Source organism: Macaca thibetana, chromosome 1, assembly GCF_024542745.1.
Source record: "Macaca thibetana thibetana isolate TM-01 chromosome 1, ASM2454274v1, whole genome shotgun sequence".
NCBI classification, from domain to species: Eukaryota; Metazoa; Chordata; class Mammalia; order Primates; family Cercopithecidae; genus Macaca; species Macaca thibetana.
In genome coordinates this window covers 93905543-93932735 of record NC_065578.1, presented here as the reverse complement: position 1 = coordinate 93932735, position 27193 = coordinate 93905543, and the positions used below count along the sequence as shown (strand labels likewise).

Sequence of the window (27193 nt, the reverse complement as noted above, 5' to 3'; positions counted from 1 at the left end):
TAAAAACGACAGGAGATCCTTTGACAGGATGGCTTAAAATGCCACTCAATAGAATAAGAGTTGTTCTCATGCCTGGCAACTTTACAGCAAAGCCCAGAAGGAGAAGCCAGAAAATAATTTAGAAAAACCAAAGCTTAAAACCAGTGACACACAAGTCTGGTTACATTTTTCAATTTCATTTTTGGTTTCTCTGCATTTGGGTGGAAGTCAGTCCCACAGATGTCTTCTTCAATGTGAGAACCATCCTCTCTGGAACCACAGAGCTGCAGATGTCACGCTGGAATTCTCCCAGAGGCAAACTGCCAGATGTGAGGCTGCTCTTCCTCAGTCACTATCTCTGGTCGTACCGGGCGGTGCCTGGGTCAACTGACGCTCAGACCTGTGAGCCGAGCAGGTCACATCGTGGCTGACTCCGGCATTCGCACCGCCTTTCTCCTGTGCGACCCGCTAAGGGCCCCGCGAGGTGGGCAGGCCAGGTATTCTTGACCCTCGTGGGGTAGAAGAAGCCATCGTGGCTGGGAGAGCGCCCTGCTCACCGCCACACGTTTACTTCGCTGCAGGTCCCAAGCCTCAGCCCCAGGTGGGCAAAGCGCCCGGGAAATGCCCTCCGCTACCCGAGCGGAGCCCAGAGCCCGTGCTTTCTATTAAAGGTTGTAGATGCCGCCGCTCCCACTTTATCACCAAATGGAAGGGAAGAATCCTTCCAAGGCGCCCTCCCTTTCCTGCCATAGACCTGCAGCCCACCTAAGCTGCACGTCGGAGTCGCGGGCCTGGGTGAATCCGGGGGCCTTGGGGGACCCGGGCCCCCGCCGCACCTAGACCCGCCTGCGTCCCCCAGGGCAGCTCCGCGCTCGGCAGTGCGGTTGAATCACTGGGGTGAGTCACCCCTTGCAGGGTCCCGGAGTTTCCTACCGGGAGGAGGCGGGGCAGGGGTGTGGACTCGCCGGGGGCCGCCCACCGCGACGGCGAGTGACCCAGGCCGGGGGCGGGGAGTCAGGAGGAGCGGCGGGGGCGGGCGCCGGGGGCGGGCAGAGGCGCGGGAAAGCTGGCTGCCGGCCCTTTATAGCGCGCGGGGCACCGGCTCGCCAAGACTCCGGGCTCCCGGCACCCCCTCGCACTCCCTCTGGCCGGCCCAGGGCGCCTGCAGCCCAACCTCCCCAGCCTCCGGGACGCCACGGAACCCGCTCGATATCGCGGTCAACTCGTAGACATGGAGACCCCTGCCTGGCCCCGGGTCCCGCGCCCCGAGACCGCAGTCGCTCGGACGCTCCTGCTCGGCTGGGTCTTCGCCCAGGTGGCCGGCGCTTCAGGTGAGTGGCACTGGCCCCTGGAAGCCCGGGGCGCGCCACACGCAGGAGGGAGGAGACAGTCCCGGCTGGCAGCGGGCTCGTCCTGGTTCCCTGGGGCGCCCATGTTGCCCCCCGCGCCTATGGGACTCGGCTGCGTTCACCCTGCCGGGCTTGAATGAACCCAGTCCCTTGGGCGCCGGCGGGAGTTGCAGGGAGGGAGTTGGCGCCCCAGACCCCGCTGCCCCTTCTGCTAGAGAGTTTTGCTCTGGGTGTCCAAGTAATTGGACTGTTGTTGCATAAGCGGACTTTTGGCTCCCGCTTTAACTCTGGGGAAAGGGCTTCCCAGTGATTCGCGACCTTCAATATAATAGAACTTGGGCTTGCGTCTGCACGTGTTGGCGTGCAGAGGTTTGGATATTATCTTTCATTATATGTGCATCTTCCCTTAATAAAGAGCGTCCCTGGTCTTTTCCTGGCCATCTTTGTTCTAGATTTGGGTAGAGGCAATCCAAACGGGCTGGACTGCTGCTTAGATTGGAGCAGGTACAACGTTGTGCATGCCCCGTATTTCTACGCGGTGTTCGGTACGGCGTGCAGACTGGGACCTGCTGCGTACTGGCAAAGCACACCTTCATAATAAATTATCCTGATCCAATATAGCCGACGGTGTGACAGACCACACGAACATGGGTCTCCTTGGAAGTTTCAAGATAGAGACATTTCAGATAAAAATGGAAAAAGTGAAGTTTGACTTTTTTCATTTGTATGCAGTCCTAACTCTTGTCACACGTGTGGGATTTGCCTTTTTTCCATAACTTACTGAAAACCCTTCCTGGCGGGCTGAAGCTGACTCTTCCTGAGCTGAGTCCTGGACGGGCACACTGATGGCTCTGGGCTCTTCCTGGTCAAGTTATAACAAGGCTTTGCCCATGAATAATTTCCAACGAAAATGTCAAGATCCTTGCCGGTGTCCTGGGATTACAAGGTGAATCTTGTCATGAAGAAATTCTAGGTCTAGAAAAAATTTGAAGATTCTTTTTCTCTTGATAATTCACTAATGAAGCTTTTGTTGCTGAAAAATAAAAAGTGAGGTTTATGGTGATGTCAGGTGGGAAGGTGTTTTATACATCAACACAGTCGAATGCTGAGAAATGCATGTAATAACAGCTGTTTCTCTGTTGCTTAAAGGCACTACAAATACTGTGGCAGCATATAATTTAACTTGGAAATCAACTAATTTCAAGACAATTTTGGAGTGGGAACCCAAACCCATCAATCAAGTCTACACTGTTCAAATAAGGTAAGCTAGGTACAAAAAAAGAAAATTAAGCGTTTTGATGTTTCTACTCTCCTATGCTGAACATTCATGTTCTTAAAGCTGATTATTGGAAGAAATTATTTAACAGATGACAAAGAAGAAGGGATTCGTGGCAATTCGCTGGCCGGTGTCATACTCTATTAGGCCTGCAACATTTCCAGACCTTAAACTGATAGAATATTTTAATTGTTTTAATTGTTTCTGGAAATGATGGGAGAGTTCCTAAGTGAAGTATGAACTGTGGAGAGGTGAACCTTCTTGAGTAGGCACTGAAGTGTGCTTTGGGTCATGATAGATTAGTTGATCTCATCTAAACATTGATGTCTTTTTCTGTTGCTGTCTAGACTGTGAACCATGTCTAACACCTTAGGGAAGAGGTGGGGAGGAATACCAATGTATGCATTGCCCTTAAGCAGTGTTTGATTCATTCATCTCTGGACTCCATGAATCGAAATTTGGTAGTATACATGATCTTAGTGGAGGAGGCCAAATGTGTGACTCACGGAGCCTGGCAGAGCAGAAATACTCCGCTGTCTGTACCCTCTGGGTCTGGGGTGGCTCTGCTTCTTGGTGCCTCAACTCTGATTGGCAGCTGTCCCCAGGAGCCGATAATTTAGCATATTCAATCTAAAGGTTATGTCTTCCTTGATGGTTTTCACCATATTCTTGGCAAGTTTTTGGTTTTTGAAATGTTCTAGGAGGCTTGGTAGAGATCTTATGAAATAGAGAATAGCTGTTGTGGAAATTATTTTAATGCTAATTATGTAAAGTACAAAAGTAGCACCAGCTAAAACGAAAGGTATTTTGTTGTTCTGTTTTGTTTTAGCTTGTGCCAGGCTTTTTACAGCATTAGGAATGCAACTTCTAGATACGATGGATATTTTAAGTGAATGTTCTTGTTTTTCAAAATGAACTTCATGACAGCAGTTGCCAAACCAGCAGGGAGAACTTGCCTGCATATGTGCATGCATGTGTGGATATGTGTGGGGGCGCGGAGAGAAAGATGAAGGAATTTCATAACCTGAAATAATGATTACAGTTCTGGTCAAACTTGTCAATTCAGATTTCACCAATTGAGAATTAGTAATTAATTTCTCTGATACAGGCCTGAAGTTTACCTTGGTAAACACTTTCCTTCTACATGGTAAAAATTAGATTTTGAGAGGAATGCTTACCTCCTAAATATATTCAATCTAATATTTGAGGGACATGTGGGAATATATTTATGATTCACCTGCTTTTTAAACATAAGCCTTTGTTAACTGTAAGTTCTTGAACTTTATAAGGCTGCTGTTATTTAAGTGAGCACAGCTCCTGTTCTGCAAACATCAGAGCGCAGGGCTACAGCTTGGGGGATGCCAGCCGACTCAGGGTGGTCCTGTGGACTGGACAATCCCTTGCTGCTGTGCTGGAGGGCCTGGGAGCTTTTCATCAGCCTGCGCCTGAAGTGTGCACTCTTCTTACCCACCCCAGGAATAAATGAGATTCCTGGTTAAAAAGGACCAGAGCAGTCATTTTTACAGATGAGGAAACTGTTGCTCTGGAAAGTGAGGGATTTATTCATGACTACACTGATGGTAAGTGCCCATGTCAGGTCTGGAACCAAGGTCTACCCAGTATCCACACACCCCTTGGGTGGCTCTGCTACAGTCTGATGGGAGGCCGCAAAGCAGGAGGAAGAAGGAAAGCCTTGCCCACTGAATCTCCTCAGTGGGGCTTCCTCCCTGCCTGTTTTCCCTCCCTACAGTTAGCATCTTAAGCAGCTGCCCCTCTTCCCTCCCCACTGCTCTCACTACTGCAGCCTGGCTCCAGCCACCGGACACTACTGCTGTGCAGAAGCCCCTACTTTGAGCTCCAACTGCATTTTTCACCTTTGCTAACAGTTTTCAGTGGTGGTTGGGAAATGTTATTGGCTTAAGCCTTAGCACAAACCATCACCTGTGATATTCATTCCATAGAAATGTTCTGAATTCTAAAGCTGAATTTACAAAGCTTCTGAAAAACAACCTGCAACCAAATTAGTGACTGAATTTTTTAGTCAACTCAGAATTCCAAATCAGAGGGTTTTGCAATGCCTGGAAGAACCTTGGAGGCTTTTAAAGTGTTAATGCTATTAATGGCATTAAGAGGGATTTTCTACAGAACTGTCCCTTCATTACCTGTTTACACAGTTACTACTTACCATGGTACTGTGTAAATCCTTGTGCTAAATTTTGCTGTAGAGTATGTGGTCCCTGCTGTGAGCTGGAAGGAACCAAATACTGTATCTGTATGGTACATAGAAAGCCCTAGGAGACTTTCTCCTGTTATCTGAACAACTATTTGCTGTAGTGATAAAAAGGAAACAGCGTAGTCTCATTTGCTTTTTGAAATGGAAATGATATAATAAAACACATTTTGGTCATTCTGGAACAAAATAGCCTCTCTCCTTTTATCACATAAAATTAAATAAATAGAAACCAAAATATTTCAATATCAATCTTAGTTTGTGCACTTTAGGATAAAGAATGTGTTTACCCAAATCCTTTTGGCCTGGTTACTTAGTTCAGATTTTGAAAGAAAATATATTTATGGCTTTTATGTGTGAATTTAGACAATGGAATTCACATGATGCCTTGTTTTCCTCAAGATTATGTATTAATTCAACCTGTAAATACAAACCATCTAATAGTCAGCGAGACCCTACAGCCCTGTTGCTTGACAGAGCACACAAGGGCACGCACCCCTCGTACCAGGCCGACTGTGTTCATATTAACAGCATCATGGAGGAACTCATGCTGGGGGACAGGGGAGGGAGATGTAAATGCTCAGCAGGGAGATCTGGAGATTCCTGGAGCAGGTGGAGTTGGGACCTGGCCTTGAACGATGGGTCTGCCTCTGGTAGTCAGGAATGCCAAAGGGAAGAGCAGCATAACTGTCACTTTCCATGGGACAGAAGTGTGTGAATCAAGTTGCAGTGACACTTCACCTATTTATTATTTTGGTCATTTAGAAGAATTTCATTTTAGAAGTCCTTTAAATCATTTACCCTTCAATGACGTCTCGCAAAAGAATGATCTGTCTTTAGTTTTTTAGTTTCAGACTTTGTTAGACAGATACTACCTGTACTGTCATTCTGTAATCTTGGTTGGGATGGATTCGCATCTTGCAAAAGCAGGGGAGGCATGTAGTATAATGGGGCAAACAGACCCAGCTCTGCCACTGGTTAGGTATGTGACCTTCTGCAAGTTGCTTAGTGTCTGTGAGCTTCAATGTCCTCACGGATAAGAAAGATCCAATACCTTCTTGGAAGGATTATATCAAATGAAGTAACATGAGTAAACGGTCCAGTAGAGTACCTGGCATATAGTGGAGTCAATGAATGATTAATAATAGCATTAATAGTGGTCATGAGAGAATATATGTATAACATGTTATTATGTAGACTATTTTACATAGAATATAGAATGTGATATAACAAACAATGTAATATGATATAATAAGTAGACTATAGTAAACAACCTCACTTTGTCTCAGTTGCCTCCTCTTGATGGAAAACTGCTCTTTCTGCCCTGTAACCGTGACAGAGCATCTACATTCTAAGAAAGATATTTAACAAAATGGTTAAGAGTACAGATCCACGAGTCAAATAGCTATCTGGTTCAAAGTCCAGCTGTGTGATTTTGAGCTAGTCACCCAATCTCACTTTGTCTCAGTTGCCTCATTTGTAAAAACAGGGCAAATTACAGAGCCATCCCCTGGGTTGCTCTGAGGACTCAAACATGCATCCCAAGTGCTCAGTGTTGCTAGGTATGATGACTCACACCTGTAAATTCAGCACTTTGGGGGGCCAAAACAGAAGGATCAGCCTGGGCAACATAGCAAGACCCCATCTCTACAAAACAATGTTTTAAAAAAAGCAAAGTGCTTGCACAGTAACTGCATCATTAGTGTTGATCGTAGGGCTCCTGATGTTAGCACAGAATGCCACAGCCAGGAAGCAGTCTATCTTATTGAGTGCAAATTGTAATGTTCCATTTATTTTTCTTCCTTCTTTTCTTTCTTTAGTACTAAGTCAGGGGATTGGAAAAGCAAATGCTTTTACACAGCAGACACAGAGTGTGACCTCACTGACGAGATTGTGAAGGATGTGAAGCAGACGTACTTGGCACGGGTCTTCTCCTACCCGGCAGGGCATGTGGAGAGCACAGGTTCTACGGAGGAGCCTCCATATGAGAACTCCCCAGAGTTCACACCTTACCTGGAGAGTAAGTCGCTTGGGCTGTACCACTGTTCATTCTTGTTATAAACGTCTGAATATTCTTGTGATCTGATACCTTTAGGGGCTACTAAATTAAAAATATTTACTATTTTTTTCTCGGAAACTGGTATGTAACACAGCCCTCTTCACACATTCCAGATGTGGCAGGAGGTTCACAGAATAAGAACTTTGGAGCTGATGACAGTGTCATCAAGTAACTTTCTCCCCGAGTCTGTCCCCAGACTCTGTTACTGTCCTCAGTAACCACCTGAATGTGTGTTGGGAGAGGGCAGGCCAGGGAAGGGGGTAGGGATAGGAAATCCACCAAGGCCGGGGTTTTAGCTTTTCCCTATATGTATCATATATCCTGATTTTTCTGTCCCATTATCATACCAAAAATCCCAGTTGAGGATTTTTCCCAAATGGTCATAAATCGATGAGGAAAGTCCATGGCTTCCCTCTGAGCCCATCATTAGCCTAATCATGCTGACCTTTTCCAATCACTTGGCCGTGATTTGAGTTCCATGGTGTGCCAGCACCTGCCCAGCCATCGGCCTGTCACCCTCGTTCTGCTTTTGGGAAGGTGGACTACTTTCCTCCTCAGCCTTTGCCCCTGTAAGCTGGCCCTAGGAGCCAGTAAGAGAATGAAGAGAATTCCTGTCAGGTAGGAGATTTAAATTCTTTTGCCGCAACTGTGGCTCTGATCTAGGCATTTCAGATAAACGCGTGTAGCACATTGAGTAGAGTGACATGAGCTTCTCTTGTAGGGCCAGCTGGTTAGAATGAAGGTGTTGTGTTAGTGTTAGGCCCAGCGAGAGAGAACAGTTTCTCAAGGTAGGAAAGGTGGAGAAGGGGGGGGACAGACAACCAACCAGCCATCCTCCTCTGCTATCTACTTTGAGGGTTGAAATAGAGGGCCTGACCCTAGGTGAATGTGGCTGCCTTCCCAGAGCCCCCATTTGCAAAACCCTCCAGACCCCTGGGTGCTTCTGCCTGTGTCTCTTGTGGCACCAGGCAAGAATGTAGCGGCGTCAGCAGTCCCTCTGGTGACTGCGGCATGGTTGACATTCATTTCCCGCCTAGTTAATGGCATCCTCATGATTCTCTTTTATATTAATAGTTCTTGAGTTTTTTGTAAGCTACTTCAAATCCTTTGTTGGTGCAAGATAGAAAATATTTTATATGTTTGTTTTGCATGTGCACATGCATATTTGGCCTGTGAATTGATGTTTGTTTTCCTGTCATTTAACCAAAGCATATGAGATAATTGAGCCATTGTAGAGACCCAGTGGTTAAATTGGCTTCTCGAGGTACCAAGGACATTTCCTGGGCTTTCTCATAGCCCTACATTTTTTTGGACCTAAAATGTTATAGTTTATGCTACCACCCTGTTCAATATAGTAGCCACTAGCCACATGTGGCTGTTGACCACTTGAAATAATGGCTAATGCTGTAAGTATAAAGTATACACTGGAACTTAAGAAGTATAGAATATCTCAAAAATTTTTAATATTGATTACATGTTAAAATGATTATATTCCAGATATATGCAGTTGACTCAAGCAATGCATGGCTGAGAGGCACCGACTCCCTGTGCAGTTGAAAATCCGAGTATAACTTTTAACTCTCCAAAAACTTAACTACTGATAGCCTGTGTATTAGTTGACCGTTGACTGGAGCCTTACCAATAAGACAAACAGTCAATTAACACATATTTCATATGTTACGTGCATTATATCCTGTATTCTTACAATAAAGTAAGCTAGAGGAAAGAAAATGTTATTAAGAAAATTATAAGGAAGAGAGGCTGGGCATGGTAGCTCACGCCTGTAATCTCAGCACTTTGGGATGCTAAGACGGGTGGATTACTTGAGGTCAGGAGTTCAAGACCAGCCTGGCCAACATGGTAGAACCCCATCTCTACTAAAAATACAAAAATTAGCTGGGCATGGTTGTGGGTGCCTGTAATCCCAGTTACTCGGGAGGCTGAGGCAGGAGAATCATTTCAACCCAGGTGGAGGAGGTTGCAATGAACTGAGATTGTGCCACTGCACTCCAGCCTGGGTGACAGAACGAGACTCTGTCAAAAAAAAAAAAAAAAAAAGGAAGGAAGGAAGAAAGAGAGAGAGAGAGAGAAAGAAAGAAAAAAGAAAGAAAGAAAAGACGATTATAAGGAAGACAAAATATATTCACTATTAATTAAGCAGAAGTGGATCATCATAAAGGTGTTCATCCTCGTCATCTTCATGTTGAGTAGGCTGAGGATGAGGAGGAGGACAAGGAAGAGAAGGAAGAGGAGGAAGAGGAGGAAGAGGAGGGGCCATGGCAGGAGAAGAGGTGGAGGAGGTAGAAGGAGGCAGGCACACTTGGTGTAACTTTTATTGAAAAAAATTTGCGTATAAGTGGATCCACAGAGTTCAAACCCATGTTGTTCAGGGGTCAACTGTCCTTGGTTAACTAAAATGTATTATGAAAATTAATTTCACCTGTTCCTTTTTACTTTTTCTAATGTGACTACCAGAAAATTTAAAATGATATCTGAGGCTCCATTGTCTTCCCCTTGGACAGCACTGCCACAAAATGTCTCAGGATTCAGCTCCGGGCTGCCATGCCTGCTTCTCTCAGGCAGCTGGTTCTATGTAGATGTTTTATATGAGAGATAATTAAGTTGTCAATTATGAAAATGAAACAGGATTTGACTTTGTACATAATTCTTTGGTTCTAACCAAGCTCATTTCCTTTGTGTCAGCAAACCTTGGACAGCCAACAATTCAGAGTTTTGAACAAGTGGGAACAAAAGTGAATGTGACAGTACAAGATGAATGGACTTTAGTTAGAAGGAACGACACTTTCCTAAGCCTCCGGGATGTTTTTGGCAAGGACTTAATTTATACACTCTATTATTGGAAATCTTCAAGTTCGGGAAAGGTGAGCATTTTTTAATTTGTTTTTATGACCTGTTTTAAATTGTGGATACTTGGGTTTTACAGCCCATTTCTTCCCCAATTCAAAAAAAGCAGAACAGGGTTGTTGAGAAGGTGGTGGAGTAGAAGGGGGAGCACCCACTGTGGGGAGGGGTGGACAACAGGCCTGGTCTTACCTGTGACTCTCCATTACCTTGTGACTCTGGGCAGGGCCCCCGCAGAGTCCCAGGTTCCTCAGCCAACCGCTGGATCCGGCCATCTCTAAAGGTCCCCCACACTCACATTTCTCCCTCTATTGAGGATCCCGGGCACAAAATGTGTTTTTGGTTCAATGCATAATACTCCCTTCCTTTTTCTTTTACTGCAGATATCTTCTAAAGGGGCTAAATAGGGCTCAATATACCTAAATTGGATCTTCTCAGTCTTGGAAAAGGCATTATTAGCAGTGATCAAGGGAAACTGATTAGCGAAGTCACTTCTAATCCTTCACGTGTCAGCTATGTTCATGTACACTTTGCTTAGAACCTAGGTTTTTACTTCTGCAGTGACTTAAGGAAGGGGAAAGAATTGACTCTGAGCCCAGATGAATTAAGAACTCTATCTTTTTACAGAAAACAGCCAAAACAAACACTAATGAGTTTTTGATTGATGTGGATAAAGGAGAAAACTACTGTTTCAGTGTTCAAGCAGTGATTCCCTCCCGAAGAACAGCTAACCGGAAGAGTACAGACAGCCCCGTCGAGTGTATGGGCCATGAGAAAGGGGAATCCAGAGGTGAGTGGCTCTGCTTGCGTGGGAGTGTGGGTGCCTTCTGGAGGAGTAGCTCCACCCTCAGGGCTGGGATGTACTTCCTTGGTTAAATATTCAGGAAGACAAACTGCCTGGAGGTTTTTTTGTTGTTGCTTGTTTTGGTTTTGATTTTGCTCTTGGTACTCTTAAGATTTTGGACATTTAGAAATGCTTCTGTGTTGTTTGAGCCCTTGTGTTAGCAAGGGTTTTCTTGAGCACCTACCATGTGCTAAGCCCTCTGCTGAGCCCTGGATACACAAACTATGTTTAGGACTTAGCATCAAGTCACAGATTTCCCTGGGCATTTTTTCATGCTTAAATTCTAATTCTGGGGTGGCTTCTGGACCAGCTGCAGCAGGACCCGGTAGACATTTGTGAGTACCCTCTGTTGCCACAGAGGCTATAGAGTCTAACCCATAAAGGGAAGGGATTGAGTATATCAGATATACCCGCATGCATGTGTGCATATGGCTGACACGTGTGTATCCACGCGTGTGCAGATGTTGGGAGCTCAGGCACATTGTGCGGGGAACGGTCCCTAACCGGAAGTGCTGTGGGCATTCAGACGTACAGGAAGCTGCAAGACTGTGCATCTCGCTCCATGCCTTACGAGGAAAGTATTCTGAGTACTTTCAGTGAAGAAAAGAGTCAGGGGATATAAACGATGGCTTATGCAGGGTGTGGTCGCTCACACCTGTAGTCCCAGCACTTTGGGAGGCCCAGGCTGGCAAATCTCTTGAGGTCAGGAGTTTGGGACCAGCCTGGCCAACATGATAAAACTCCAGCTCTATTAAAAATACATAAAGTAGCTGGGCATGGTTGCACGTGTCTGTAGTTCCAGCTACTCAGGAAGTTGAGGCAGGAGAATTGCTTGAATCTAGGAGGCGGAGGCTGAAGTGAGCTGAGATTGCATCACTGCACTCCAGTCTGGGTGACAGAGCAAGACTCCATCTCAAAAAAAAAAAAAAAGAAAAGAAATGATGGCCTAGCTCCAGGTGAAGATGATATTTGAACATTTTAAAACACTTTAAATAAACTGTTCTCTCCTGTTTATTGCCACTGATGGGAGAGGTTTCTCTTTGCCTCTGGTCCTGCTTCCCTCTGGGCCATCCTACCCACAGCCTTCAGTCATTGTCCTAAAGCCTGGCTCTAATTCCAGTGCCTCTCCTTTTGTGCACACACACACTTGTCTGCTTCCTCGGCCCTTCTCTATCTTGGAGAGGCATTTCAAATGCCCCTTCCAGCAGGAAGCCTTCCTACTGCACCAACTAGTTACTATCTCTTCTTCACCTGAATCCTGGTAGCACTTTGGATATCCCACTTTGCACTTAGGGTTCACCTTCTACTATAATCATTGCCATCAATCTCAGCATCATTTTTAGGCACTTCTTTCCAGCCGTTGTTCTTACCTCCAACTACATATCTTTTCTGGACTGCACATTATTCAATTTATTAAATACCCATTAAATGTGTTTAGCCATTGTCAATTACTCTGAAACGTTCAGGGTTTGACAAATTCTTTCCTAATCTAAGTGTGGTGGAAAGAGTGAAAGAAAGAAATTTCAAATTGCACAAAAATAGGATGGTGTAATTTGGGGTTATGCCCTCAATTTTGCCCACTGATAAATGGGATTTGAGCTCACCAAGTTGACTAGATGCCCTTTATTTTTCAGAAATATTCTATATCATTGGAGCTGTGGTATTTGTGGTCATCATCCTTGTCATCATCCTGGCTATATCTCTACACAAGTGTAAAAAGGCAAGAGTGGGGCGGAGCTGGAAGGAGAACTCCCCACTGAATGTTGCATAAAGGAAGCACCGTTGGAGCTACTGCAAATGCTGTATTGCACTGTGACCGAGAACTTTTAAGAGAATAGAATACATGGAAACACAAATGAGTATTTCGGAGCATGAAGACCCTGGAGTTCAAAAAAAGCTCTTGATATGACCTATTACTACCATTAGCATTCTGGTTTTGACATCAGCATTAGTCACTTTGAAATGTAACGAATGGTACTACAACCAATTCCAAGTTTTAATTTTAACACTATGGCACCTTTTGCACATAACATGCTTTAGATTATATATTCCGCACTCAAGGAGTAACCAGGTCATCCAAGCAAAAACAAATGAGAAAATGCCTTAAAAAATCCTGGGTGGACTTTTGAAAAGCTTTTTTTTTTTTTGCTTTTTTTTTTTTTTTTTTGAGATAGAGTCTCGCTCTGTTGCCCAGGCTGGAGTGCAGTGACATGATCTCGACTCACTGCACCCTCCATCTCTTGGGTTCAAGCAATTCTCTGCCTCAGTCTCCCGAGTAACTGGGATTACAGGCACCCGCCACCACGCCCGGCTAATTTTTGTATTTTTAGTAGAGATGGGGTTTCACCATCTTGACCAGGCTGGTCTTGAATTCCTGACCTCAGGTGATCCACCCACCTCGGCCTCCCAAAGTGCTAGGATTACAGGCGTGAACCACTGTGCCCAGCCAAAAAGCTTTTGAGAGGCTGACTTCAATCCATGTAGGAAAGTAAAATGGAAATTGGGTGAATTTCTAGGACTTTTCTAACATATGTCTGTAATATAGTGTTTAGGTTCTTTTTTTTTTCAGGAATACATTTGGAAATTCAAAACAATTGGCAGACTTTGTATGAATGTGTTAAGTGCGGGAGACGTCGGTATTCTGGGCACCTTCCTATATGCTTTACAGTCTGCACTTTAACTGACTGAAGTGGCGTTAAACATTTGAGAGCTAACTCTATTTTTATAAGACTACTATACAAACTACAGAGTTTATGATTTAAGGTACTCAAAGCTTCTATGGTTGACATTGTATGTATAATTTTTTAAAGGGTTTTCTATATGGGGATTTTTCTATTTATATAGGTAATATTGTTCTATTTGTATATATTGAGATAATTTATTTAATATACTTTTATATAAATAAAGGTGACTGGGAATTGTTACTTATTCGATCTTCCATTTATTATTTATGTATGGCTTGGTGTTTGTATTAGCTCTACTATAGTAAATGACTAAAATTGTCAGTGGCTTATAACAACGTATCTTTTTCACTTACAATACATTTTGGTGACTGTAGGCTGACTGCACCTCTTCTCAATGTCTTCTCATTGTAGGATGCAAACCAATGGAGAAGCCCCTAATTAGGTCAGGGCAGAGGGAAAAACAAAAAACTGGTAGAAACCAGCAACCACAGCTTCAAGCTTTAAGCCCATCTCCTACTCTTCTGCTCTGTACGGGCCCATTGTCACTTCTGTTCACATGCTGCTGCCCCAAGCAAGTGACCAAGCCTGACAATACTTTGCCTACTGGAGTCACCACAAGGCACATGACAGGGGGCAGGGATGTGGTCTTACAGGGAAGGGAAAAGATAATGCTCTCTACTGCAGACTTGGAGAGATTTCTTTCCATTGGCAGTAGTTTGACTAATTGGAGATGAGAAAAAAAGAAACATTCTTGGGATGATTGTAGTGAAAGAAAATTAGGTAAAAGGACAATATAGGATAGAGAGAGATACAAGTGGAATGAGATCTCTAGAGTCAATTAAAAGCAAGCTAGATCGAGAGCTTTTGGAGGGCAGGGACTGGGCCTAGCTCATGGTTTATAGCTTTTGAGGGTGACTGCACAGTGGACTCAGTCAGTCATGGCTGAATTGAGTTGACTTTATTATCTCTAGAATGTAGTTATCCATTCAAATGCAAAACAGCCTTATTCTCTGAACTGTAGTAAAAGAGGATTCTAACTAGAGATGAAAAAGGTTCTTGGCACCTACTGGGCCACAAAACTACTTTTGCTTCCCACTGTGGAAGGGGGCACTGTTACCATCTAGGAAAAACAACCAGATGGCACGCCTACTCAGAAGTGGTTCCGCAAAGAAATTGAACAAGCATTCAGATGAGCAGCCTCAGCTCACTACCTAGCTAGTAATAAATTTTAAGTCCATTTTGTTCCTTTGCACCAAAGAAATTGAACATTGTCCATAAAATTCCAAGCATGAACTGTTTTATGTAACACCACATCCTAAGGAAGAATGCCTGAAACAAACCTTTGATATCCTCATAAAAATGATAGCCATTTTGGAGAAATTATGGAAAACAGACCAGTGGTTGGTTTATTTGGTTGGTTTTGTTTGTTATTACTTTTTTTTTTTTTTTTTTTTTTTTTTTGCCATCAACGCAGATGCTGGATAGGCTGAATCTTGCACTGTTGTAGTGTTTTGTTATACCAGAGAAAAGGGATGTGTTTGCAGCAGAGTCAACAAAAGAGAAACTGGCATGGGGGCACATCCTCAAGGAAGGGTGCTTCAACCATTATCTCGAATTCCTGTTCACATGGGTCTACCTGGAACAAAGAGCTTAGTGCATTACATGAGGAGGCAAAACAAGCTACAGCAGAAGGTGCCTATCCAGATATTTCCCTGCCAGGATTAATTATAGCATTATGTAATTTCTTGGCTTCATTATCTAAGGAATTTGAATTATTCCACTAAGGAAAATACTGGCAGGTTGAAAACAGGTCTGGGTACTAATGAGGAATCTGGCTGATCACAAGGAAGGGATTCATTATAGATGGGAATGAGGCTGAATTGCAATAATCAGAAAGCTTCCACACAGCAAATGTTAACCACTCCCTACTTTGCCACATCCCTCCGCATTGCTGAGACCTACCAGCCGCTACTAAAAATCAGCACTGTGATTGACACTGGAGCAGAAACCATACTACAGACTGTTGGCTGCTATCCAGAAACTGCTGCCCTCCAGTGGACCAAATTATACTTCATTACTTGACCAGTAATGTACCCCATAGAGCTAATTGTTAGTAAACCAAACTATCACCCATTCTTTGTTTTGTTTTGATTTTGTTGTTTTGTTTTGTGAGACAGAGTCTGGCTTTGTCGCCAGGCTGGAGTGCAGTGGTGAGATCTCGGCTCACTGCAGCCTCTCCCTCCCAGGTTCAAGCGATTCTTGTTCCTCAGCCTCCTGAGTTGCTGGGATTACAGGTGTCAGCCACCACGCCTGGCTAATTTTTGTATTTTTAGTAGAGATAGGGTTTTGTCATGTTGGCCAGGTTGGTCTCGAACTCCTGACTTCAAGTGATTCACCCACCTTGGCCTCCCAAAGTGCTGAGATTATAGGCGTGAGCCACCGTGCCCAGCCCTTTCATGCATTCTAAAGATATTTTTCCAATGTTAAATTATTAACTGAATTTGGTTTACATATAAGAAACTAATACTCATGAAATCCAAACACATTTTAGCTTAGTTACAGCTTATGGCTTATAATCTAAGGAACTGTCCCTTAAACAATTATCTCTATTCATCAAATGGTGAATAAACTCATTCCCAAATGCTCTTTTAATCTGTTCTATGATATGTGTATTTAATTGTGTGATTTACCTCCAATAGTTGCTTGGAAGGTTGATTACTGTTATGACATCGTCTGACTTTCGTTCAGATACTTAGAATGAATGCTTATGCTCTCCTTTCCCACAGCCCTTGCTTTTCAACTGTGATCTAGGTGATTTCAGCTTCGCCAGTCAGCACATTCCTTCTTCATGGCTGCAAAAATTGGTTTAGAGGTAGGCATGTGACCTAACCAAGCCTAAGAAGAGTGTATATCAAGGCTTTCTCTGGGAATGGCAGGATGCTCTTTCTTGATGAACATAATGAAGAGACGTAGCCACAAGAGCTGCTGGCAGCCGTCTTGAGACCACAAAGGGAGCCAGCTTTACGTGGAGCTGACATATTGGAGAGCAGTGCAGAGCAATGGTAAAAAGTGAAGTCTTTGCTTTTCATTCATTTGGCAAGACCTTCGAATTTCACATTTGTTTCACATGTGTTTGTAATCACTCTTTGAGACATGTTATAGAGGACTGCTTAAAAAAAAAAAGAAAAAAGAAGTGAAGTCTTTGGTGACAGCACCAAGCTGCTAGATCAAGCCTTGCTCAAAGTCCAACCCATGGACTTCTCACTGGACATCACCTGACTAATTATTTAAGCGAGCTGAGTCAGTTTTTCTGTACCTTGCAGTCAAAAGCACCCTACCATGCTGTATAAGCACTGACCATCGAATATAAACAGAAAGAGAAGGTGCCTAGAATGTGAATTTATAGTGTAAAATAACATTTCATTTTCATGCCTTTTCAGTTATTTAATGACTGCCCCCTAAAATTATCCCTTCATTCCAGCCGTATAAATTCTCCCGTATTATTTGATCATTCCTAGCAGAAGGTAAACATCCTGTATTATTTTCTATCTTATAAAAAACAAATTTCCTTTGATCCCTGGAACCCCTCATCTGGATTTTCTCCTTAACTTCCTATTCCCTCTTGGACACCATCTTCTTTCCAACTTCTAAATATTGGATTATCTTAGTGCTTGAACTAAGATAATTAGTTCTCATTCATGCTCTCATTCTCTATCAATAATCACTCTCTAGGTAATATATTCAAGTCCATGGCTCTATTATCAAGCTCTATCATGCCAGATGCCCATAATATCTAGATGCTGATGACTCCCAAATACATGTCACAGCTCCCAACCTCTTTTCCGAACTCCAGAGCTGCACTGTTGATCCAAATACTTACACAAACTCTCTCCTTGGATAGCTAACAGGCATCTTAATCTCAATACATGCAAAGAGAATCTTTAATTTCTCCCAAACTCAAAACTTGTTTCTCCCCCAGTCCTTCCCATTTTAAGAAACAGCCACCATTGTCTCAGGCCAAAACTTCTTGGTGTTATCGTTGACTTCTCTTTCTTCTCCCATGCCACATTCAATCCATCAGCTAAGCCTGCTATCTCTACCTTTAAAATACACCCCATTTCCAAAGGCCACCTCCTCTGCTCTTTCTCTACTTCAAGCCACTCTCCTCTCTCACTGGATGACCGCAATAGCCTTCCAACTGGTCTCCTGTTCCCACAGTTACTCCCCTACAGTCTATTTTCCTCGCAACATCTAAGTAACCCTTTTACAAATGATAAATTATGTTTTAATGGGTATTGCTGTCAGCTCTCTATGCTCATAGGATTCTATGAGCAATTTTATAATGTGTCAGTTTGGCTAATCTGGAACTACGTTTCCCAGAGTCACGGTCCCTGTATGGTTCTAGATTATAGTTAACCAAAAGAGATATTTTCACAAGATTTGTACAGGAGAAGTGAAGCAGCAGCCATTTGGTCATCATGGTTAGAGGTGGCGAGAGACAAATGCAGGGACCCTTCCAGATTCTAGCTTACCGTGGCTCTCCCTGACTCTGTGACTAGCTGTTTCTAACTCACTTCTCATTCTGCTGACCAGTAGGGATCCCAGGCCCCGCACTGGATCTAGAGCAATCTTCCACCAGCTCTCCTTCACCAGCTCTCTCTCTCTCTCTGGGAGTCCAAGGAGGAAATGACCATATTCTTCTGTGGGGATCCACAAAGGCTTCAAAGAAGAGTTGGATGTGAATGAAGGAATGATCCTTCCTTCTACAGTCCCGCTGGCTTCCAGAGAAGAGCACCCAATGGGAGCATGAGGACCAAAAGGCTGCTCAGCGCCGGCCAGTGCACGCACCAGGAGCCTCCTGTCGAGCCCTTCACCGTTTAGCGCAACTTCCTACTCCAGAGCCACGAGACTTCATGACTTCCCATACACGAGGCCCCATAGTGGTACAAAGAGAAGTACAGAGTCCACGGGCACAGTAGCAGTATTTTTCTTCATTTCTCTAACACGTGATTTTTAAATTTAGGCTTCCTTTCCACCAGATGACAGAAACTATCCAAAGCTATTTGGTGACTCCCTCTGGATTACCTACCTTTCCACTGGAGTTGTGTTCAAGTGCACATCCCGTCACCACTGTAACTGCCCTCTAGATCCCTCCACTTCCCCTCTAACCTCTCCCTTCAGCTTGGGAAGTCTTTTTCAAGTCTGAGAGTGGCAGGCTGGGGCGGGGAAGCCTCTGTCCTACTCGTTGCCATGTTCTCTTTTAAATCTGTGGTCTATGCACTAGTCCTGCTGTTCACACTGTCCTGAACCGCAGGAGACTCCACTTTTCTCTGCTTTCAGCTGCCATATCCCTTCCAGAGACAGTGATCACAGAACTGCTGAGCTAACTAAATTGGAAAAAGGGTCAAGGATCAAGACAGACCTGGGAAAAAAACATAGATGGATTTTTTTTTTTTTTTTTTTTTTTTTTGAGACAGAGTCCCACTCTGTTGCCGAGACAGGAGTGCAGTGGAGGGATCTTGGCTCAGTGCAACCTCCGCCTCCCAGGTTCAAGCGATTCCCTGCCTCAGCCTCCTGAGTAGCTGGGACTACAGGCACATGCCACCGTGCTCGGCTTTTTGGTAAAACAAACAAACAAAAAAAATGGGTTTCACCATGTTGGCCAGGCCGGTCTTGAACTCCTGACCTCAAATGATCCGCCAGCCTCGGCCTCCCAAAGTGCTGGAATTACGGGTGTGAACCACTAAGCATGGCCATAGATGGATATTTCAAAGGACACCATTTCACCATTCCAACTAATGAAAGGATTTAAAAATCATTCACATTAAAGTGTCAATGATTCATAATATTTTATCAACAGTCACATTCTTAAAATGAAAAAAAAAAAAGTAAGAGAGTAAAGGTAGAATTTTACTCATCAGCTGTTGTGAGGGGATTTGGTGGGAAGGTGGAGGAATCTTTTTTCTCCTAAATCCAGACACATGCTGGTTTGCCATTCTGTAGCAGACCCCTGTGCCTTTCTGACATGCCCCTCATCCTGCTACACTTTGCTCCATGCCTGGGAGCCCAATTTTCCATATTTATTTTTAATATTCTTTTTTTAAGCCACACTATTTCCTTTTAAAGAAAAGCTATCTGCATGGTGGCAAAGATTAAATCTTGTGTGCATATCTGATTCTCTGAAGAAATTTTGTTCATTTTCTTGAATGCATCCAAACCATTGCTTTATTCCATTTAGTTTAATCCGATGGTTCTCAAAGCAGCATTTGTGTCACCTGAGAACTTGGTAGCACTGTAAATTATTGACCTTGACTGGAGACTTACCGAATTAGCAATCAATGTTTTAACAAGAAGCCCTTCAAGTGATTCTAATGCCCAATGAAGTTTGAGAACCACTGGCTTGACCTATTAATGACTGCAATCAGCAATATGTGTTTACTGTTTACTGCAGAGAGGCTGGAAATAGCCACAGACCCAAATGGTGCTTCCCAGGCCTTGGAGAAATCAGAATGCAACCTGCTCTGAAGCCAAAACAAATTAAGAATACATAGAGCATAGACAAGATTCTCCATCTGTAGACTGCACACTCCCTATAAAGTTTGTTATATATGAGCCTGTTAGGATTTTTCCAGTTGCAAGGAACAAAAACTCAAGACATTTAAGCAAAAATGGGAGACCTATTTTTTCAGGTGAGCTCATTGGTCTAAGATCTTTAGCCCCTTTTCGCTTAAATCCTATGATTATACATTATTAAAGTATCAACAATTAATACTTTAAAATAACTGCATTTCTGGGTGAAATGAAAATTAATAATCCAGCAATTTTGAAACCGAGAAGCTGAAATTCATCTTGAATATATACAATTTAACAAATCTTAAAAATAGGGATCTAAAGGAGTTTTAAGAAAACATTTTTTGACATGACAATCTTCATCCAGCCTGATTTTCAAAAACCAACCAAAAAACTATGCTCCATTTGCAAAGCAATTTGTCTTCTCCAAGCATATTTCAGGCTGGAGAATAAGAGATGTAACAGACACTCAGAGGGGCAGGAAATGCTTTTTCCCTTGCATATATTAACGTCATTTGGGACGGGAAGCGTCCTTTACAACTACGATTGTGGCGCCATCTTGAGTTCCTGAGAAGGATAGACGACTGAAATGTTCACAGACTGGATTATAAAAGAACTGAAGGAATTGTAAATAAAATCCAAAAGACCCGTAAGTGATTAAGAATGAAGGAACATGAAACGGAATCCTGAATAAATGAACCCAAAAAATACTCTGCAGATTTCTGCAACTCTGTGATGGCCTCTCTAGTTCATAGCCAGAGCTCCCACCCCAGATCCTGCTACTTCAGCTGTGGTCTGGGACAACAGCTTTAGCGTCACTTGAAAACTAGTTAAAAATCGAGATTCTTGGGCCCAATCCCAGAGCTAATGAATGATGATCTGCATTTTCCAGGTAGTTTTTGTGCACACTGAAGTCTAGGAAACTGCTCTCTATGCCTTCCTTCACAAAGAGGGTAGCGGAGGTGGGATGGAAAAGGGAGACAGGCACCCCACCAATGGATAGAACTGCACAGTCTTGAGAAGATGAAATGTATTAAACTTAAATATCAGCAAGTTATGAATCCAAGCCATAAGAAAAGGCAGAGTCGTGATCATATTAAAAATACTACACATTTTTCAAAGACAATACTTTGAGGACCTCTGTCTTAATCCACAGCTTACTAAAGACCAAACGCTTTCTTGCCTTGATTCCACTGATCATGCTCCTTGCTTCTACCAACTCAGCAAGACTGTAATGTTTCCTGGATCTCACCAAGGAGCTTTCCTCTTCCTGGATTCCCACTGCATTCTCCCCACTTCCTTATTATACTCTTCTAACTCTTACTATTGTACAAAACGGTTGTCCACCCATTGTAGCCCCTTTTCTGGATTGTCATTTCCTTGGCAAGAACCATACTTATGCATTTGAATTCACTCGTTTGTTCAGTAATTTATTCTAGTACTAAGCACCTACTACATGCCTGACACTATGGATTTGATTAAAATATGAAACATATAATCCCAACTTTTGTGGAGCTTATGTATTTGTAGAGTTGAAATGTCAATTGCAATAGAACATAAATATTATGTTAGGTAAAGTAGGGTGTTTTGGGGAACTTACCTGGAGCCACCTAACTTCGGTCTGGAAGGGTTACCTACAATCTCAGCTGAAGGACACAGAGTTAACCAGGCAAGGTGGGGGGAAGTACAAAGTGTTCCAGGAAGAGGGCATGCCAGCATCATTAAAACATAATCTTGGTCATAGATAATGCCAAAAATAAATGTGTTTGACAAAATTTGGAGTTTTGTATTGCCTCAAGCATTCCAGTCAGTCACTTGGCAAACTGGCTATTTAGAGTTGCACCAGTTATCTTTTTAAGAGAGAGAGATGGCTTTCAAAGTATTGCCTATAACTATTTTTGTTTAGAATAACTGCTACTTTTGGAAAGCATTTTCAAACCCAGACCCCAGAGCTTGCTATTCCACTCTAAGAACTAGCAAAAAGAGCTTTACCTGAGTTAACAGAAATTTCAAAGAAATTAAACATCATGGAATTAAACTTGGAAGCTGAACCCTCTGTTAAGTCAGGAATGGTAAGTAACACTCTAAAAATTGGGGTTGTCTATTTTCCCTTATTATGTCAGTTTCTATGATTGAGCCTATGCTATTAGGGATATACAAATTAAGAAATGTTACACTGTTTGACTGACCTTTATCATTATGAAGTGTCCCTCTTTATTTCCAGAAATACTCACTGTCCTAAAGTCTAATTTGTCTGATATTAGAATATTTATCTAATAAAAGATTCATATCCAGAATATAGAATATCTGGAATAATAGAATATTATTTGAAAGAGGGCCCAGAGACTAAATAGGCACCTTAAAAAAAAGAGGACATCTAGATAGCCAATAAACATTAAATGAGTTCAACCTCATTAGTCATCAGGGAAATGCAAAATGAAACCACAATGATGGCTGAACATACATTAAGTAAAAATTAAAATTTTTTAAAAAGACTTGGGAATATCAAGTCTTTGCAAGGACTAGGAAGACCAGAATTCTTCCACACTTATGGTGGCAGTGTAAAAACTGAACAACTTTGGCAGTGCCAAAGCTGAACACATTCCATTCCATAAATGCACACACATGTGCACCCAAAGACATGCATAAGAATATTTCTAGGAAGTGTTCCTAACAGGTCCAAACAGAAAACAACACAATGCCCATCAATGGGAAGAGGAAAAAATAGCCTATTCACATACAGATGCTGCTGGTCTTACAATGGAGGTGCATCCCAATAAACTCACAGTAAGTCAAAAATACGTTAAGTCAAAAAATGCATTTGACATCCAGGTAAACCCATTATAAAGCTGAAAACTTCTAAACTGAACCCTCTGTTAAGTCAGGGATGGTCTGCAATTAACCATTACACAGCAATAAAAGTGAAGGAACTATTTTGACACTTACCATGGATCAATCAGCCTCACAATACTGAGGGAAAGAAGTCATACACAAAAGGGTATCTAATATATATAAAGTCCAAAAACAGGCAAAACCAATTTATGTGATAGAAGTCAGGAGCTAATAATTGGAAGAGAACAAGAAGGAGCCTTTAGTGCTATAACAATGTTCTATTTCATTTGGTGTTTGGGTGTGGTTACGAATGTGTACGCTTTCTTAAAAATTCAGAGCCTAAATTTGTCGTTTTTGTACATATACTACAATAATATGTTTACACATTTAAAAAATGATTTAACTATATGAGGGGATGTGGCAGAAAAAAAGGTGGTAGGGAATGTCTAAAATTGATAAACCAAGAAATAGCTATGAAGGCATATTGTTTAAAAAAATGAGATGCAATTACACCAACTAGAAGAGTTTAAAATCATTGTTCCTAAGGTTTGAAGGGGATTGCTTTTCAGTTGTTTTGGCACTTTCTTAAAGTGACATGCATATGCTATGTATATGGAAATGGTCAGAACATTCCAATTCTTCACAAAGGAAAAATCACTAACGTAGGTTTAAAAAAAAAGAGACAGCTTCCTGCAGCTAACAATGTCAAAGTCCATCTGTTAGAAGAAAATTCATCCTGCTTCTCAGCACAAATTATGATTTTAAACACCAAGTTTAAAAGTTAAAACTTTACATAAGGTAATGACAGATGCTATCGTATCACCGGTTTTAAGCCAAATGTTAATCAGTCAGAAAGGGGGGAAAGAGACAAATGCTAGATATATTTTATTCTATTAATGCAAAACAAACTACCATCGCTGTTTCATACTTCTCATTACATAAAAACTTGTTATGAGAACACAGTGATATGTCTTGGTATGCAGCATGGTGCTCATGGATGAAAGTTCTTATTCTTTGCTTTATTCTTCGGATTAAACTACCATTTCCCAGTGTAGTTTCTGGAAGGTGTTCATAGGAATTACGTAGAAAAAGATGTTCCGTGGTCAATCACGTTTTGGAACCAATGGATTTCTTTATTGTGGGTCTTCTAAGAACCACCATTACATAATGTGATTCTCCAGAAGGATCTTCCTCTGTGCCTCAAATGGTAAGGCACTATAATATTTGTTACATAAAAAAGAAAAGAATTAAGAAAAAAAGCCCAAATTGTTGTTTTGATGGCAAGAATCATAACAAAAGCAATTATAAGGCAGCTAGGAGAATACTTCTACGAGTAGGTTTAAGGTAATCCAGAAATCTGAAAATCTGAAACTTCCCCATGCCTTAAAATATTTTCCAAGACGAATAGTATCTTTTAAAGTCTCCTGGATGTTTGGTAGCATTTGTCAGGTACACAGATTTTACTGAACTTTTCTAACAGAGAAATTCATTCAATTAAAAACCACACTTGACAAAACTTTAAAAAAGAGACACTGTGCTAAAAGCATTTTCTGAATTTATTTTTGTGTTTTTCAAGTCAAGACTAAACTATGTATGTTTTCAAGTCAAGAGGCTGAATTATAAATGAACTTCTCAGTATTTAGATACCAGAATAAAAAGAACAAGCAAAAGTTGTATAGGATATCTGAGTTTTGTTTTCTTTTTTTTTTTTTTTAAATCTGTACAGAAAATAAGTATACAAGTTTGCTAAACAGAAGTGGTAAAAACTGAATGTTATGTATTATGGAATTCAGTACATCAGTTTACTTCGGTAGCCAGTGATTGTTATAGTTAATTCTGCAAAAAAACAAAACCAGTTATGCAGAAACAAGAGTATAAAATGCCCCTTTCAGTAGCTCAGTTTGAGAAACTGATTTCATATCTAGCTTATTGATTATACTCAGTTTCAGTTCTCCCTGGGTAAATAATACATAAAGTCATTAATGATGTTTTGATGAACTGAAATCATCTTCTCTTAGGATCGTTCAACATAATAACCCAAATATTAAAAAGTTATTCAAGATTCACAGAGATAAAACAGTGCGTCGGAAACATAATTCACCCATGTATATATAATAATTTTAGAACATACTTTTTAAACATAAAATCACAAAGACAGTGATAGCATTGCACACTCAGTGCATTACTTCATGTAGTGCCTTCCTATGGCTCATCTGGAGTTTAATACCAAATAACCACCACACTTCTAATAAATGGGCTTCTAACACACACAAATTTGTCTAATTCTTTAAAAAATCTAAAATTCCCATAAGACCTTGAGCCTGGCATGTTAAGGACTTTGTGTTTTAATATCCCAAACATTGGGAAGATTAGTGTGATACATGGTAACCCCTCCTTGTAAGCAAGACTGCACATATACTTTAAACAACTCAATACTGCAGACTGAGAGGGGTACATTTATCATTTAGTTAAGGAAAATCAAAATGGCTTTCCTGGAGTTAAATGCACCCAAGACACACACAAGGAATGAGTATTACTGTGGCAGCTAAAGAAATCTGCCACTGTGTAATAAATGCTGTTATGCAATGATGTTATACATTTAAATAATACATTATGATTTGTTTCCAACTACCATGGGGCACAGGAAAATGAAACTGAAGACTACCTGGCTGGAACAGGACAAATGATAACCTGGTTTTAAATAGGGTTCTTCATTGAAGGAAAAGATAGAGCCATAAAAGTCCAATTAGCTGACTTCAAATGGTTTACATCCCAGGATGAATCAGGTTACAGTGATTGAAGCCCAATTTAATTTAGGCAGGTTTTTAACCACAAGAATAAGGACATTCTTAGTACATATTAATAATTAAACCAACATATACACAATTAGCAATATCCTATATAATACTAAATGTTTTAACAACTTGTTCTCCATTATTCTATATCTAGTTAATTTGTTGCTTTGTTTTTTTTTTTAAAAAAAACCAAGCTCAACTTTATTTTACAATGTACTTTGCATTTCTAAGTGTATTCTGTAATTATTTCATTGAAGCAGGTATAGTTCTCCAGATTTCTCTAAGAGCCAAACTCAACTGTATCTTCTGTTATCTGTTTGAATTCATAGTTGCCTCTGCCATCCATATGCAGGTAGTACTATGGGAAAGAAGGGGGAAAAAAGTCAGTAACTAAGTGAATACAGTACTGTCCTTTATGAAAAGTAAAATACAGACTTCCTCATTATTTTAAGGGAGCTAAATCTATAAGCATCCCACAAATTAGAATGCTTCCTTAACTCCATGACCAAGAATCTCAGCTACCAGTAGGTTAAACTGTGCTAAATGCAGGACTGTTCCACATGTCAGTCAGTATTGCTTCCTGTAGCCTGATTTCCTAATCAGCTCGGAATCTCTAGCTTAAGGCTTTTTATTTGTTTTTAATTTAGTAGAGGGGAAAAAGAGCTATAAAAAGTGCCTATATATCCTAACCTCTGAAGACACAACAGCAGTTACAAAGCCTTCTGTTTTTATTTAGTGGCTTATTTGCAGAAAGCTTTCTGAGTTTCCATTTTCTGTACTACTATTTCTTAGCTATCCTGGCCCCTCTCATTCTAGTTGTGTTCCCCTCCTTCACATGATCACTGGCCTGATGATTATTTTGCTACTTGTCTATACCTCCAAAAGAAGAGGAAAGTGAAACCCAGATGCTCTCAATTCCTCTCAATGTCCTATGGCTATAACATTTATGAACTTCTGAGAAAACACAAAGGCTTGGCTATATTTTAAAGCGCTTTCATTTCTAGTTATTCAATTTCTTGTTCAGCTCATGAAAAACTGACAAATTATAATATGCAATAAAATAATAAAAGCTATCTTTAAAAGTCATACAGTTATATACAATTTCATTGAATTTTATTAAGTACTTTCATATAGGCTACCTGTCTAATTTTCATGGTAAGCTAAGAGATAGGCAGGTAAGGATCAATAACTTCATTATACAAAGGAAGTAACTGAGGCTAGAAACACTGGTGCCTGAACCCAGGCTCTCCAACTTCAAATCCTATGCTCTTCATTTTATCACTTGTAGACTATCATCTACATCCTAAAGCTCTTGAAGGTAAAGACTGTAATTAATCTGCATCCCTTATGACACTTAGCTCAGTATCTGGCAAAAAAAAAAAAAGGGTCCTTAATCAGGTTATGTGTTTTGTGTAGCAAGATACCCTTACCATTATTCCAATTTTTCTCAAACCCTTGCTTTTACCTAAAATTTCTATATCATTTAGGAAGAAAAAAAGGAAAAAGGAAGGAAAGAAGAGAAGAAAGGAAAGAGGGAAGGGGGAAAGACAGAAAGGAAAGAAGAAAAGAAAGGAAGAAAGGAAGGGAGGGAGGGAGGAGGAAAGAAAATAAAGAGAATTAAACTGGGTTTACTTCCAGGTTTTGAGCATTTTACATTAAGAGTTGAAAAGAACCGCCATAGTGAGAATGGCACTACTGAAGCAACAGAACAAG

The 27193-nt window shown here is 41.5% G+C and overlaps 2 protein-coding genes across 10 annotated transcripts in view; one reads left to right on the top strand and one right to left on the bottom strand.

Annotated features, from left to right (window-relative positions):
• Positions 1-989: 989 nt before the first annotated feature.
• F3 (coagulation factor III, tissue factor) lies at positions 990-13523 on the top strand. 2 transcript variants are annotated; one of them, XM_050778280.1, is made up of 6 exons: positions 990-1310; positions 2478-2589; positions 6655-6854; positions 9597-9775; positions 10383-10545; positions 12234-13523. In XM_050778280.1, the coding sequence occupies exons 1-6, from the start codon at positions 1211-1213 to the stop codon at positions 12368-12370; spliced, it is 891 nt and encodes a 296-aa protein (XP_050634237.1). In that variant the 5' UTR covers positions 990-1210; the 3' UTR covers positions 12371-13523. The 2 variants fall into 2 exon arrangements, with proteins under 2 accessions (XP_050634237.1, XP_050634245.1); XM_050778288.1 differs by lacking the exon at positions 10383-10545 and having other exon boundaries at positions 12234-12359.
• Positions 13524-24206: 10683 nt separating this feature from the next.
• ABCD3 (ATP binding cassette subfamily D member 3) overlaps positions 24207-27193 on the bottom strand; it is a 134202-nt gene continuing 131215 nt past the window's right edge. For all 8 annotated transcript variants that reach the window (XM_050778140.1, XM_050778102.1, XM_050778112.1 and 5 more), the window contains one exon: positions 24207-25838. In XM_050778140.1, coding sequence (XP_050634097.1) covers positions 25761-25838 — 78 coding nt within the window. In that variant the 3' untranslated portion in view covers positions 24207-25760. The remainder of the gene's footprint in view (positions 25839-27193) is intronic.